At 43.2% G+C, this 13919-nt stretch overlaps 1 protein-coding gene across 2 annotated transcripts in view; it reads right to left on the reverse strand.

Moving 5' to 3' along the window:
• Nucleotides 1-13919, reverse strand: part of TJP3 (tight junction protein 3) — a 59667-nt gene that overhangs the window by 21344 nt on the left and 24404 nt on the right. For both annotated transcript variants that reach the window (XM_039349496.1, XM_039349495.1), the window contains exons 2-5: nucleotides 8884-8940; nucleotides 7076-7200; nucleotides 3636-3738; nucleotides 1973-2459 (exon numbers count right to left, since the gene is read on the reverse strand). In XM_039349496.1, the coding sequence (XP_039205430.1) occupies nucleotides 1973-2459; nucleotides 3636-3738; nucleotides 7076-7200; nucleotides 8884-8931 (763 nt within the window). In that variant the 5' untranslated portion in view covers nucleotides 8932-8940. The remainder of the gene's footprint in view (nucleotides 1-1972; nucleotides 2460-3635; nucleotides 3739-7075; nucleotides 7201-8883; nucleotides 8941-13919) is intronic.

Genomic DNA, 13919 nt, shown 5'->3' on the forward strand with positions numbered 1-13919 from the left:
TATTGGGATTTTAGAGTTAATTTTCCTTCGCCTATACCATGCCATGTATTCAATAAACCAGTAAGCAAAGCTGGCTGAGGAATTCTGGGAATTGAAGTCCACAAGTCTTAAAGTTGCCAAGGTTGAGAAGCCCTGTATTATAGGAAGCCCAAAATTGGGACCAGAACCTATGTTGTTAAGCCAGGAAGTTGTTAAGTAAGTTATGCCCGATTTTACAACCTTTTTTTTTTGCCATGGTTGTTAAGCAAATCAATGCAATTGTTACAGTGTATTGTGTGACTGTTAAGTGAATCCAGCTTCCCCCATCGATTTTGCTTGTCGGAAGCCAGCTGGGAAGTTTGCAAATGACAATCACATGACACCCCGCGATTTTGAAGCCATTGTAAATATATGCCGCGTGCCAAGCCCCCCAATTTTGATCACATGATTGTGGGGATGCTGCAACAGTTGTTAAGGGTGAGAACCAGTCTGAGCAGGGGGTTGGACTAGATCAGTGATGGCGAACCTATGGCACGCATGCCAGAGGCGGCACTCAGAGCCCTCTCTGTGGGCACGTGTACCTTCGCCCCAGTCCTAGGCCTTCAGCTGGGTTTTATAAAACCTTTTCGCTTTAGGCCTCCGCTGCGGTGTGCAAAAAAAAAAAAAAGGTTCAATCAATCTGTCAATTTCAACTTCTTGCGGAAAAAAAATCTTGCAAAGTTGGAATTGATTGACTGAATTTTTTAGTCCCACCCAGTCTGCCGTTACCACCGCAGCTATGCCCAGCCAATGGGCCACACCCACCTGGCACCCGACGATGCATAAGTGGGTTTGGGGTTGCAGTTTGGGCACTCGGTCTCTAAAAGGTTCGCCATCACTGGACTAGATGACCTCCAAGATCCCTTCCAGCTCTGTTATTCTGTCCTGTTCTGAATGCACAGTTCTGTCACATTCAGGTGAAAAATTAGAATTTTGGCAAATCAGATAGATCAGTGATGGCGAACCTTTTAGAGACTGAGTGCCCAAAAACTGCACCCCCCCTGCCTGCCAACGACCCGCCCGCCTGTGCGGCCACCCACCACCTCCACAGCCTGCCGCAGATCACCCAGGCGGCCCAGTAGTGCCATGGCAACCATGCCCTCCGCCCATGCCCCGCAGCATCAACTGCGCACGACGAGTGTGAGAGTGAAGTCTTGTCTCCGCTGCTCAGCTGCCATGTCCTTGGCTGCGCTGCTCCACGCGGGCTTCGCTCGGGGGCGACTCTCCTCCAGGGGGACTGCTGGTGAGGAGGAAGCCATGGGGGAAGGTGGGTCTGGGGCGATGGTGCGCATGCCCACAGAGAGGGCTTTCAGTGCCACCTCTGGCACACGTGCCATAGGTTTGCCACCACTGAGATAGATATTTTTTTTTTTTAAACCAGGCAACTTTAAGATGGGTGGACTTCAGCTCCCAGAATTCTGCTATGCTGGCTGGGGAATTCTGGGAATGGAAGTCCTCTCCTGTTAAAGTTGCTAAATTTGAAAAACACCGAGCTTGATGAACCACATTAGACAGAGAAAGGGAGAACTGTACAAGTTGTCCTCAACTCACAACCAACATTTCCATTGCTAAACAAGACAATTGTTAAGTGAGCTTTGCCCCATATTATGACTTTTCTTGCCGAAGTTGTTAAGTGAATCGCTGCAAGTTGTTAAGTTGGTAACAGGGCTATTAACTAGTTTCCCCTTTGACTTTGCTTGTCAGCAGGTCACAAAAGATCACATGACCCTGGGACATTGCAACTGTCATAAGTACAAGCCAGTTGCCAAGTGTCTGAATTCTGATCACGTGACTGTGGGGAAGTTGCAACAGTCATGAGGGGGAAAAGTGGTCATAAGTGCGGTTGTAACTTCGAACGGTCACTAAACAAATGGTTGTAAGTCGAGGACTACCTGTACCTTAATTTGGAGGAGCAGAACAGGGTAAATGGGTGAAAAGAAAGTTAGCCATTCACCTTCGCTCTCCTTACGTTTCACCAAAACCGAGCGGACGGGTTTCATCGGCACGTCCTGCCTTGGCAGCCGCTTAAACCCAGACATCAGGACAAGCCCGCTGGTGCTTCCTTTATGATGGTGCCCATTGGCCAAAGGCGCCCTATCAGATCCACTGTCTTGGCTCCGCCTCCGGTAGCCCCTCTCTTGGCTCCGCACTCGGCTCCTGAGGGGCTGCCTGTGGGCGCTATCATTGTCATCATCACGATAATGTCCCGAACTTCTCTCGCTGGACGAGTCTCCATCGTAACCACGGTTATGTTCTGCTTCTGTCCGCTGTCGGCTCTGCCCGGGGTGTCTGCCTGACTCACCACCCCGGTACCCATAGTCCTCATCCGAGTCCTCATTTCTCCCATCCGTCAAGTGTTTAGTAGGCGTCAAGGGAGGCTGGCTTCTTGGCTGGCTGGATTTGGCAACGGGCAAGTGGATTTTTCTGGGTCTTTTGACTGTCTGCAAATAAGAGAAAGTGAATTTGCGTCTGAGATTTGCATCTGGGCCAGTGTTTCTCAACCTCGGAAGCTTGAGGATATGTGGACTTCAAGTCCCAGAATTCCCCAGCCAGAATGGCTGGCTGGGGACTTCTGGGAGTTGAAGTGCAAAAATGTTAAAAGTTGCCAAGGTTTGGCTGTCCGCTTTATGAACTAAATGAAAAAAAACAAAATCTGTGAAAAAACGATTCAAACCCATTATGGGAATTAAAACGGAAGTATGAAAAGTTGCAATTTTTGTAGGCAACTTGTCCATTTTTCCTGTCATGGGGAGGAGAATAATCAACTCCCACTCTTCAAAAATGTTAGCACTATTCTTTTCCTCAACAAATTTTTTTTCAAGCTTGACAGAGATTTTGTCTCAGCATTAAACAAAAACAACAACAACAACCGTGAGGGCTATAAACTTACTGGAACTGAATTTGGATGTAGTTCCATAGTATATAAACTGTATTTAACTTTAATAATAGAGCCAGTTTGGTCTAATGGTTAAGACACCAGACTAGAAAATGGGAGACCGTGAATTCAAATCTCACCATAAGCATTATAGCTTATGGGTGACTTGGGGCCAGTCATTCTCTCTCAGCCCAACCCACCTCACAGGGTTGTGGCTGTGAGGAAAATCGAAAGAGGAAGGAGTATGAGGCATGTTCGCTGCCTTGAGTTATTTGTAAAAATAAATAAGTATAAATATACAGTATGATACATGTAGATTTATCACTCCTATCTTTACAGGACGAGCAAGGAAACCAGAACCGTTTTACATAATTTCAATTTCCACTTTTCTGAGCTGGAAGCTATCATTATCTGAACAAGCCAGGATCCTAAACCAATATCAAACTTGACTTCAGCTTCTCGGCTCATTCTGAGAATAGGTTAACCTTAGCTAATCTTGCAAAAAAATAGAAAAGAACAAACATACTGCCCCTTCTTCAACTGATCTGCCTCATCTGCACTCACAGTGTCCCAAAAGTGTTTTTTCAAAAGGCAACCGGACTAAAGAAGAGAACTGAAGAAGCTTCTTGGATGAGAAGCGAAAGGTCTTCAAGCAAAAACGAAGGAAATCCAGTTCCCTCTTGAAAAATCACCTTTGGGACAACCATGACCTGGATGTCTGAAAATCTCCATAGACACTCACAATATTAGCCAACTTGCCACAAGTTTTCAAAGTGGAGATGGCAAAAGACGAAGATACGTTCTCCATGGAGAGGCCGTTGACCATGGCAATCTTGTCCCGGGTCCTGTCAAATGTAAACAGGGAGATAAGTAAAGGCCTAGCAAGTGAGAAAGAAGCCACGATGTTTCTCTTCTCCTCTTTCTTTTCCAAAAGATTGTAAAAAGAGTATTAAAAATCGCTTCAACTCGCTTTTACCAGATGGGACATCCCTTCCTCCCCCCCCCCAGCCCCATGATCTGTGGATGGAAGAACTTTAATTGTGCTCCTTCAAGAGGCCACAAAGTTCTAGTCCTCATTGTTCTAAATCAGGGGTGTCAAACTCAATTTCACTGAGGGCTGCATCAGCATTGCGGTTGCTCTCAAGGGGGCGGGTGGGTGTGGCCAGAGTGGGTGCGGCCTACTGGGTGGGCACGGATGGAGTGAGTGTGGCCTACTGGGTGGGTGTGGCCAGCTCTAAATCGTTCGCGTCAAGGGGGCCTGTGGGGGCCTGGGCAGGAGTGGGACAGATCTGAGGGTCTCTAGCAGAAGGGCGTGGGACCAGGGCAAGTGCCAAGGCATGGTCCACTGGAGGAGCCTCACTGTTCCTCTCAGGCCATGTGGGGGGGGGGGGCTTATGGAGCTAAGACTGAATGCATTTCACCATAGATGGCCATCACAAAATTGTACATTGGCTCCCGGCTGGCCTGGGCCAGGGCCAAGGCAGAGGGGGCTGTTCCCTCACTGTTTCCAGGATGGCTTCACGGGCCACATGAAATCACTTTGTGGGCCGCATCTGGCCCCCGGGCCTTGTGTTTGACATGTCTGTTCTAAATGAAATACAGCAGCAACGTAGGAAGCTGGCTTACACAGCTCATTTTTTTTTAACCTAATTTTGTTCGATCTTGCCTCTGCTGGCTTCTCCAGCAATGACAACTGGAATCTAATGTAGCCCTATTTAGAGATTCAGAGAAAATTAGACCTGTGGCATATTAGCCAAGGACACAGCCTATTTCCCATCTTGACACATTCTCCATGTAAAAGACCCTTACGATATTTTAAAAATCGGGATGCACATACAACGCAGTCATTTGAGATAGCAAAGAAATGTCGTGGAACAATGTGACACAACGGAATTAAAGTCTCAAGAAGGGGATGCCTCCACCTAAAGGGTATTTATCAACAACAATCGGCTCAGATTATAATTAATGGGGGACTAACAGAGGCCTTTCAAATTGGAAAAGGTACAAGACAGGGATGTCCGTTATCTCCTTTATTGTTTGTTTTAACTTTGGAAATTTTGTTAGTAAAAATTCGTGAGTCAACTACAATAAAGGGAATAATGATAAATAAGAAGGATTATAGGTTGAGAGCTTTTGCTGATGACTTGGTTATTACTTTGTCACAACCGATTCACTCGGTTTTAGAATTGTTACAGATTATAACTCAGTATGGGCAAGTTTCTGGTTTTAAGGTTAACAATAATAAGACTAAAATACTATCTAAAAATATGTCTATAAAGGATAAGGAAATGTTAGTTAACTTGACAGGTTTTGATATAGTTAAAAAGGTTAAATATTTGGGAGTGTATATAACAGCTTCTAATGTAAAATTGTATAAAAATAATTATGAAACATTATGGACTAAAGTGAAGATCTGAATGATTGGAAAAAATTACAATTATCTTTGTTAGGGAGATAAACCACAATTGTTTTTGTTAGGTATTATTGAAGGTTGTAAAGAAACTATTTTAATGTTGAATCTTATTATGGCGGCAAGGCTATTGGTTGGGCAATATTGGAAGAAAGATTCTTTGCCTACTATAGAAGAATGGCCGTTTAAAGTTTCTAATTTAGCAGAAATGGCCAAAATTTCTGCTTACTTGAAAAATCATTCACAAGAAAGATACATCTCGGTGTGGAGAAGATGGATAAACTTTGTACAGAATAAATGTGGGATTAAAAAGTATTATTTAGTTTTTGATTAACTTATAGTTTAAACTGGGAGTTGTTTGTATTTGAGTTAAAGTATTTTAGAGATTTGGTTATTGGTATAGTTGGATAAGCTTAGTTAGAATTTGTTTGTTTATTTTTTATCTTTTTTAACCCTGTAATCAGCTCTGGGAAGTGAGGGGGGGTGGGTTGGGGTGGGGGGAAGGGGGAGAGGGTTATTGTATTGTAATAATGTATTTGTATAAAACTTTTCAATAAAAAAAGAAGAGGATGCCTCCTGAAGCAGAGAGCTTGACCATTTTACCACTTAACAATTATATGTAGTCCTCAATTTACAACCACGATGGAGCCTGGACTTTCCATCATAATGGAAATATGGAAATAATGTTGAGGCACTCATATGACCGACCCAATTTGGCAACCTTTTTTGCAGCAGTCATTAAGTGAACACTTGCAGTCATTAAGCAAATTAGTTCATTCCTAAGGGTGTTGTTTGTTGGAAACTGACCAAAAGGGCAGGTTTTCCAGCCCCCCCCCCAAAATCAGAAAATCACGTGACTGCAGAATACTACAGTTGGTCATAAAGATGAGCCAGTTGCCAAGTGACCAAAATGAAGTCATGTATCTGTTCTGTGTGTGTTGTGTGGGTGTTTGTATGTGTGTGTTTGTGTGCGCCACCTTCACCATCCAGAATCGGATGGTAGGTCCCTTTTGGGGAGGTCTGTTGTAACTTTGAATGGTTGCTAGGCAACCAGTCATAAATTGAGGCCTACCTCTAAGTGCTATAATTAGGAAATATTATTCTGTTTTTCCATCAGACACATCTCAACTAAGGTGGGCACAGTGTAGGCACTGAGTGAGCATGCAAGTTGGTGCCCAATGAGATAATTTAAACAATTCCCGCCCCTCCCCACCCAAAAGCAGCCAGCATGGCCTACCCATCAGTTAAACCAGCGGTTCTCAACCTATGGGTCGCGACCCCATTTGGGGTCAATCGACCATTTTACAGGGGTCGCCAAACAATGCGATCCGCCATTTCCCCCCCTCAGGGGGCAGCACCGCGCATGCGCACCGCGCATGGGGGCGGCGCCACGCATGCGCGCCGCGCATGGGGCAGCACGTTTGTGTGACGGGGGTCGCCGTCACACAAACGTTGAGAAACGCTGAGTTAAACTGTTGTGACATCCTAGAATAGGGATAGGCAACCTTGGCTCTTTTATGACTCGTGGACTTCAACTCCCAGAATTCCTGAGCCAGCATGGCTCAGCTTGGAAACCTCTCCCTTTTCCCTCAGCGTGGCTGGCTCAGGAATTCTGGGAGTTGAAGTCCACGAGTCATGAAAGAGCCAAGATTGCCTACCCCTGTCCTAGAAGGAGAACAGCCATTGCAACTGGGTCTTGGGAGTCCCAGAGAAAATTTTTCATTTTTCCCTGGTTTGTGAGTTTGATGAATTGACTTGTTTTAAGTACTCACTGGAGTCGGCCAACAGCCGGTCCTCCAGGCACCACATCTGATATGACAATAGAGGTGTCGCCATCTGAACTGTTTGGACGATCGCGGCCACCCGAAATGGCAATGCCAAAACCCTTCCGGGGATCCTGGATGAAAGAAGAAAACATTAAGACCTTTTCTTGCATTTCTTATTGCAAGAAAATAGAAAATAACCTAAAGAAGAAGGTATAAGGATAAAACAACTGATATAAGAAATAAATGTAATTTTTCTTTTGTGGGGTCCTTGGTGCTCTGTGAGCTTGGTGGTTTTCTTGCAGATGTTTCATTACCAAACTAGGTAACATCATCATCATCATCATCAAGTTGGAAGGGACCTTGGAGGTCATCTAGTCCAACTCCCTGCTCAGGCGGAGAACCCTATATCATTCCAGACAAATGGTTGTCCAGTCTCTTCTTAAAAACTTCCAGGGTTGGAGCATTCCAACAGGTTGTTCCACTGGTTAATTGTTCTAACTGTCAGGAAGTTTCTCCTTAGTTCTAGGTTGCTTCTCTCCTTGGTTAGTTTCCACCCGTTGCTTCTTGTCCTGCTGTCAGGCGCTTTGGAAAATAGCTTGACTCCCCCTTCTTTGGGGCAGCCCCTGAGATATTAGAACACTACTATCCTATCTCCCCTTGTCCTTCTCTTTGTTAAACTAGACATACCCAATTCCAGCAACTGTTCGTTATATGTTTTAGCCTCCAGTCCTCTAATCATCTTTGTTACTCTTCTCTGTACTCATCATCATCAAGTTGAAAGGGACCTTGAAGGTCATCTAGTCCAACCCCCTGCTCAGGCAGGAAACCCTATACCAGGGATAGGCAACCTTGGCTCTTTTATGACTCATGGACTTCAACTCCTAGAATTCCTGAGCCAGCATGGCTCAGCTTGGAAACCTCTCCCTTTCCCCTCAGTATGGCTGGCTCAGGAATTCTGGGAGTTGAAGTCCACAAGTCATAAAAGAGCCAAGGTTGCCTACCCCTGACCTATACCATTTCAGACAAATGGCTGTCCAGTCTCTTCTTAAAAACCTCCAGTGTTGGAGCATTCACTGCCTCTGGAGGCAGGTTGTTCAGTGCTAATAGGAAGTGGGATTTGCTCTGAGCAGTTTCTATTAGCACTGATGATGTCATCTAATGTGGTAATGAAATGTCTGCAAGAAAACTATGAAGCTCACAGAGCACCAAGGACACCACAGTTTAACCCTGAGCTACAAATATTCTCTTCTATTTCTTTTGTTCTATTATTTATATACTGAGATTAACTCAAGGACTGAGTAAACGCCAGTAAGTCCACAAATTCTAATGAGTGCTTTGTCCCACAGGCGCTTTTTCAAAAGGCAGTGGGACTTTGTGTTTCCTTGCAGACGTTTCGCTTCTGATCCAAGAAGCTTCATCACTTCTGACAGTCAGAACTGAAGACACTCCTTGGATGAGAAGCGAAACGCCTTGAAGGAAAACAAAGGAAGTCCGGTTGCCTTTTGAAAAAGCACTTTTGGGACAACCATGACCTGAATGACTGAGAATCTCCATAGATAATAAACGCTTTCTAAATACAATCAATATATAACAACATAATATTAATTTAATAATGAGTCCACTTATTCCTCATTAAAATAAAAAAAAATAAAATCTACTCTATGAATATCGCAGATACAAAAAGAAAAGGAAAAAAAATCAATATGGAAACTAACATTTCAAACAAGGAAATCTGGAAGTATAAAACACTTGCAGCATGAAGTTATTACTATTTATTCGAGGCTTATGGTGGTTGCTACAATGCTTCTACTTACCCTGTTCAATGTAATGGTATATTGCTCCCAAATGGTCATTTCCTCCATCTCTGCAACCTAGAAGAGCACCAAAAGGGGAAAAAAAATATTGAAAAATCCCAGAATTCTGGAAGTGGAGGGGAACCCAGTATCATATAATCTATTGATTCTGAAACATTTTGCTTTCATGACCCCTTTACATGCTTAAGAATGATTGAGGATCTCAGAGCTCTGCTTTATGTGGGTGATGCCTGTCAATACTGACTGAGAAATTAAAACTGAGAAATGTAAGAATATTTATTAGGTTTTCATAGGAACCGCTGCCACTTTAATAAACACTGATTTAATCCAGCCTCTGTCACGTGCATTAACCACTTAATTCAGGGTTTCCCAACCATGGCGGCTTTTAAGACTTAATAATAATAATGATAATAATGATAAAGTTGGAAGGGACCTTGGAGGTCATCTAGTCCAACCCCCTGCTCAGGCAGGAAACCCTATACCATTTTGGACAAATGGCTGTCCAGTCTATTCTTAAAAACTTCCAGTGTTGGAGCATTCACCGCTTCTGGAGGCTGGTAGTTCCACTGGTTAATTGTTCTAACTGTCAGGAAGTTTCTCCTTAGTTCTAGGTTGCTTTTCTCTTTGGTTAGTTTCCATCCGTTGCTTCTTGTCCTGCCTTCAGGCGCTTTGGAGAATAGCTTGACTCCCTCTTCTTTGGGGCAGCCCCTAAGATACTGGAACACTGCTATCATGTCCCCCCTTGTCCTTCTCTTTGTTAAACTAGACATACCCAATTCCAGCAACCGTTCCTTATATGTTTTAGCCTCCAGTCCCCTAATCATCTTTGTTGCTCTTCTCTGTATTCTTTCCAGAGTACTTGTGGACTTCAATTCCCAGAATTCCCCACCCAGTATGGTTATCAAGGTTTGGAAACCCTGACTTAATCCATCCTTGAAAGAGGGCCATCCAGGATCCTCTTAAAACCTCCAGCGATGGAGAACCACGGGCAGTTGGTTTCCCGTGTTTTTATTTATTTAATTTCTACTGCTGCTCATCTCGGACAAGGGACCCTGTGTGACGACAAATCAATCAGTTGTACAGTTTCTTCTTAAGGAAATAAGGCTGGCAGGGGAACTCTGGGAGTTGAAGTCCACACATCTTAAAGTTGCCAAAGTTAAAAAGCATTGGCGTAGTAGACACATGAAGATTGAGTTTTGATCACCGTTTCATTCTCCAAAGCTTTTTCAACAACCACTGATGCCTTCCTCCTTCCGTTATACCAGTGGTGGCGAACCTATGGCACGGGTGTCAGAGGCGGCACTTGGAGCCCTCTCTGTGGGCACATGTGCCGTTGCCCCAGCCTCGCCTCCCCCTTGCGATCCCCTCTTTCCAGCAGCCCCCCTGAAGGAGAGTCGCCCCTGAGCGTGGCCCACACGGAGCAGCGCAGTCAAGGACCTGGCAGCCAGCCAGCGTAGACAAGACTCTGCCCTCACACCCCATTGTGCACAGTTGATGCTGCAGGGTGTGGGCAGAGGGCGTGACCGCCATAGCGCTGCTGGGCTGCCTGGGCAATTTGCGGTGGAGCCTGGAGGCGGTGAGTGGCCCTGCGGGCAGGCAGGATGGAGGATGGGGGGGACGGAGCGGGGGCGGGGCAGGGGGTGGAGCAGGGGCAGGGCCAGTTTTTGGCCGCGCGGTCTCTAAAAGGTTCGCCATCACTGCATTATACATTCAAGATGGACAGTATTTAATATTTATTTGCTACGTGGGTCTATACATATGTTGTTCATTGTATGTTTAGGTGTGTGTCATGTATGTGTTTCACTTTGAGAGCGGGCAACTAAATTTCATTTTTGATGCGTGCCGTTGTGCCAACAGTAAAAAATGCCAATAAAGGTTATTTTATCTTATCTTTTACAACTACACAGCACCTTCTGTTGCGGCTTTGGAAAAAAAAGAAAAAAGCAATTTAAGAGGTGACCTTGAATATGATTTACCTCTCCTCCTTTTTAAGTTGAAGGGCTGGATGGTATTGATGAAGACTTTTCCTTCAACAAAAGCCTTCATCTGTATTTTGCAGCAGAAAGGTGACACCCGAAATATTTTAAGGAAAGGGAAAGTAGGTCATCTTCCCGCTGAAGCAAATCTTGCCACTGGTTTCTTACAAAAGGAGCCAGAGGAGGACAGACACTTCCCTGCAAACTCCTTGAGGGATTCCGCACAGCTTTTCGTGGTGTATTTATGGAAACAATTCTCAAGGAATTTGCAAGTAGGTGCCCCAGACAAATCTGCCAATGTAATTTAACTGCAAAGGGAGACGTGCCCTTCTGTTGTGCTTTTAAATTCAAAAATGGGATTTCAAAGTCAGAAGCTCAGGCTCTCTGGTGGTGGTGTATTTTCACCGAGAGGAGCTGCAAAATGCCAAGAAAATGCTAACTACAGATGCCCCCCCCCCCGATTCCCATCGTGCAAACCAATTAGCATCACGAGATCTAAGTGTAAAGTAGACAACTCCCTCGAGTCGTGTGCAAGTTCTGGCAACATTTTCTTGGCACTAATTTTTATTTATTTACATCTTTATTTTTATCCTACCTTTATTGTTTATAAATATCATATTTTCCGACGTATAAGACAACTTTCTAAAGCATTCAAAGCAGCTCCGAAGTCGGGGGTCGTCTTATACACCGAGTCATCTTATACGCCGGAAATTATGGTAGTTTCCGGCATATAAGACGACTTTCTAGGCATGCAAATCGGCTCTGAAGTCGGGGGCCATCTTATAAGCCCAGTCGTCTTATATGCCGGAAAATACGGTAATTCAGTAAAATAATATGAATGTGATTTTGCGGCTGCTTTCTTCTAGGTTAATATTAGTGTCAGGTGCGAAAGACCAAATCCACATTGTTGTTGTTGTTAGTTGCGAAGTCGTGTCCGACCCATCGCAACAACCTTCCTGCAGGCCTTCCTGTCCTCTACCATCTTCTGGAGTCCATTGAAGCTCACGCCTACTGCTTCAGGGACTCCATCCAGCCACCTCATTCTCTGTTGTCCCCTTCTTCTATTGCCCTCAATCTTTCCCAGTATTAGGCTCTTCTCCAGTGAGTCCTTCCTTCTCATTAGGTGGCCAAAGTACTTGAGTTTCAACTTCAGGATCTGGCCTTCTAAAGAGCAGTCAGGGTTGATCTCCTCTAAGACTGACCGGTTTGATCGCCTTGCTGTCCAGGGGACTCGCAGGAGTCTTCTCCAGCACCAGAGTTCAAAGGCCTCAATTCTTTGGCGCTCAGCCTTTCTTATGGTCCAGCTTTCACAGCCATACATTGCAACTGGGAAAACCATGGCCTTGACTATACGCACTTTTGTTGGTAAGGTGACGTCTCTGCTTTTTAGTATGCTGTCTAGATTTGCCATGGCTTTTCTCCCCAGGAGCAAGCATTAAATTGATTCATTGCTAAAAGCCTATGGACAGGAATCTTCTCAACCAACAATCAGCATCTGGTTAGAGTTAGGTAAGATTCAATGGCATTAAAGAGGGATTTGGACTTAGTTCATTTGTGGCTACATAAGGATTCTAGGCTGATCCCTCTTATGCCTCTGACCCCAGATTCTGCTATTCCTTCTACAATTTTCTTCATTACCAACCTAGATTTACTGGTGGTCTCCCATCCCCATTCTAATTGCTTTGGTCTTTGAAAGATTGTCTCTATTCATTTATAGAATTTATATGAGCCCCCCATCTCAGCTTTGTGGCACTAAATGATATACAAAAAAGATAAAATACAAAATATTTTTTAAAAATTATTATTGGCTGAGGTCACCTAGGTGTTGCCTCTTCTTGTGACCGTGTTTCCAGAATCTTTTTAAAAATAAAAATTCATCATTTCTTGAACTTTTTTCTCTCAGGACCCCTTTCTACTTTTAAAAATTATGGAGGACTCTAAAAGAGCTTTTGGTTGTATGGGTGATATTTATTGAAATTTATCATATTAAGAACTTTTGGTTGTATGGGTGATATTTATTGAAATTTATCATATTAAGAGCTTTTGGTTGTATGGGTGATATTTATTGAAATTTATCATATTAAGAGCTTTTGGTTGTATGGGTGATATTTATTGAAATTTATCATATTAAGAGCTTTTGGTTGTATGGGTGATATTTATTGAAATTTATCATATTAAGAGCTTTTGGTTGTATGGGTGATATTTATTGAAATTTATCATATTAAGAGCTTTTGGTTGTATGGGTGATATTTATTGAAATTTATCATATTAAGAGCTTTGGTTGTATGGGTGATATTTATTGAAATTTATCATATTAAGAACTTTTGGTTGTATGGGTGATATTTATTGAAATTTATCATATTAAGAGCTTTTGGTTGTATGGGTGATATTTATTGAAATTTATCATATTAAGAGCTTTTGGTTGTATGGGTGATATTTATTGAAATTTATCATATTAAGAGCTTTTGGTTGTATGGGTGATATTTATTGAAATTTATCATATTAAGAGCTTTTGGTTGTATGGGTGATATTTATTGAAATTTATCATATTAAGAACTTTTGGTTGTATGGGTGATATTTATTGAAATTTATCATATTAAGAGCTTTTGGTTGTATGGGTGATATTTATTGAAATTTATCATATTAAGAGCTTTTGGTTGTATGGGTGATATTTATTGAAAGTTACCATATTAAAAATTAAAGTTGATGTGTTCGCTGCCACTATAGTTTCTCATAATTGTTTAATGGGATTCTAGTATGGTATTATTTTTCAGCATAGGCTGGGAAATATTTTTGATTTTGTAGATCCCTGACAGGTTCTTCGGAGACAATTCAGCCCACACTTTGAGAAACACTGAACTAATGCATTAAAAAATGCATTAATTTTTTTTTCTTCCTACTGTTCTTCCTGCAAGTACAGGGCCTGCTTTTTTTCAGATTAACTGAGAATTGATCCATTGGTTGTGACAGGAATTGTGGAACTGGCTTATCACTCTTATCAGTCCGACAATGTCACCCAGCCGGCTTTCATGCCTAAGGCAGGACTAGAACTTACCACAT

The sequence above is a fragment of the Crotalus tigris genome, unplaced genomic scaffold (genome assembly GCF_016545835.1).
Source record: "Crotalus tigris isolate CLP2741 ecotype Arizona unplaced genomic scaffold, ASM1654583v1 scf7180000018278.843604, whole genome shotgun sequence".
In the NCBI taxonomy this organism is placed as follows: Eukaryota; Metazoa; Chordata; class Lepidosauria; order Squamata; family Viperidae; genus Crotalus; species Crotalus tigris.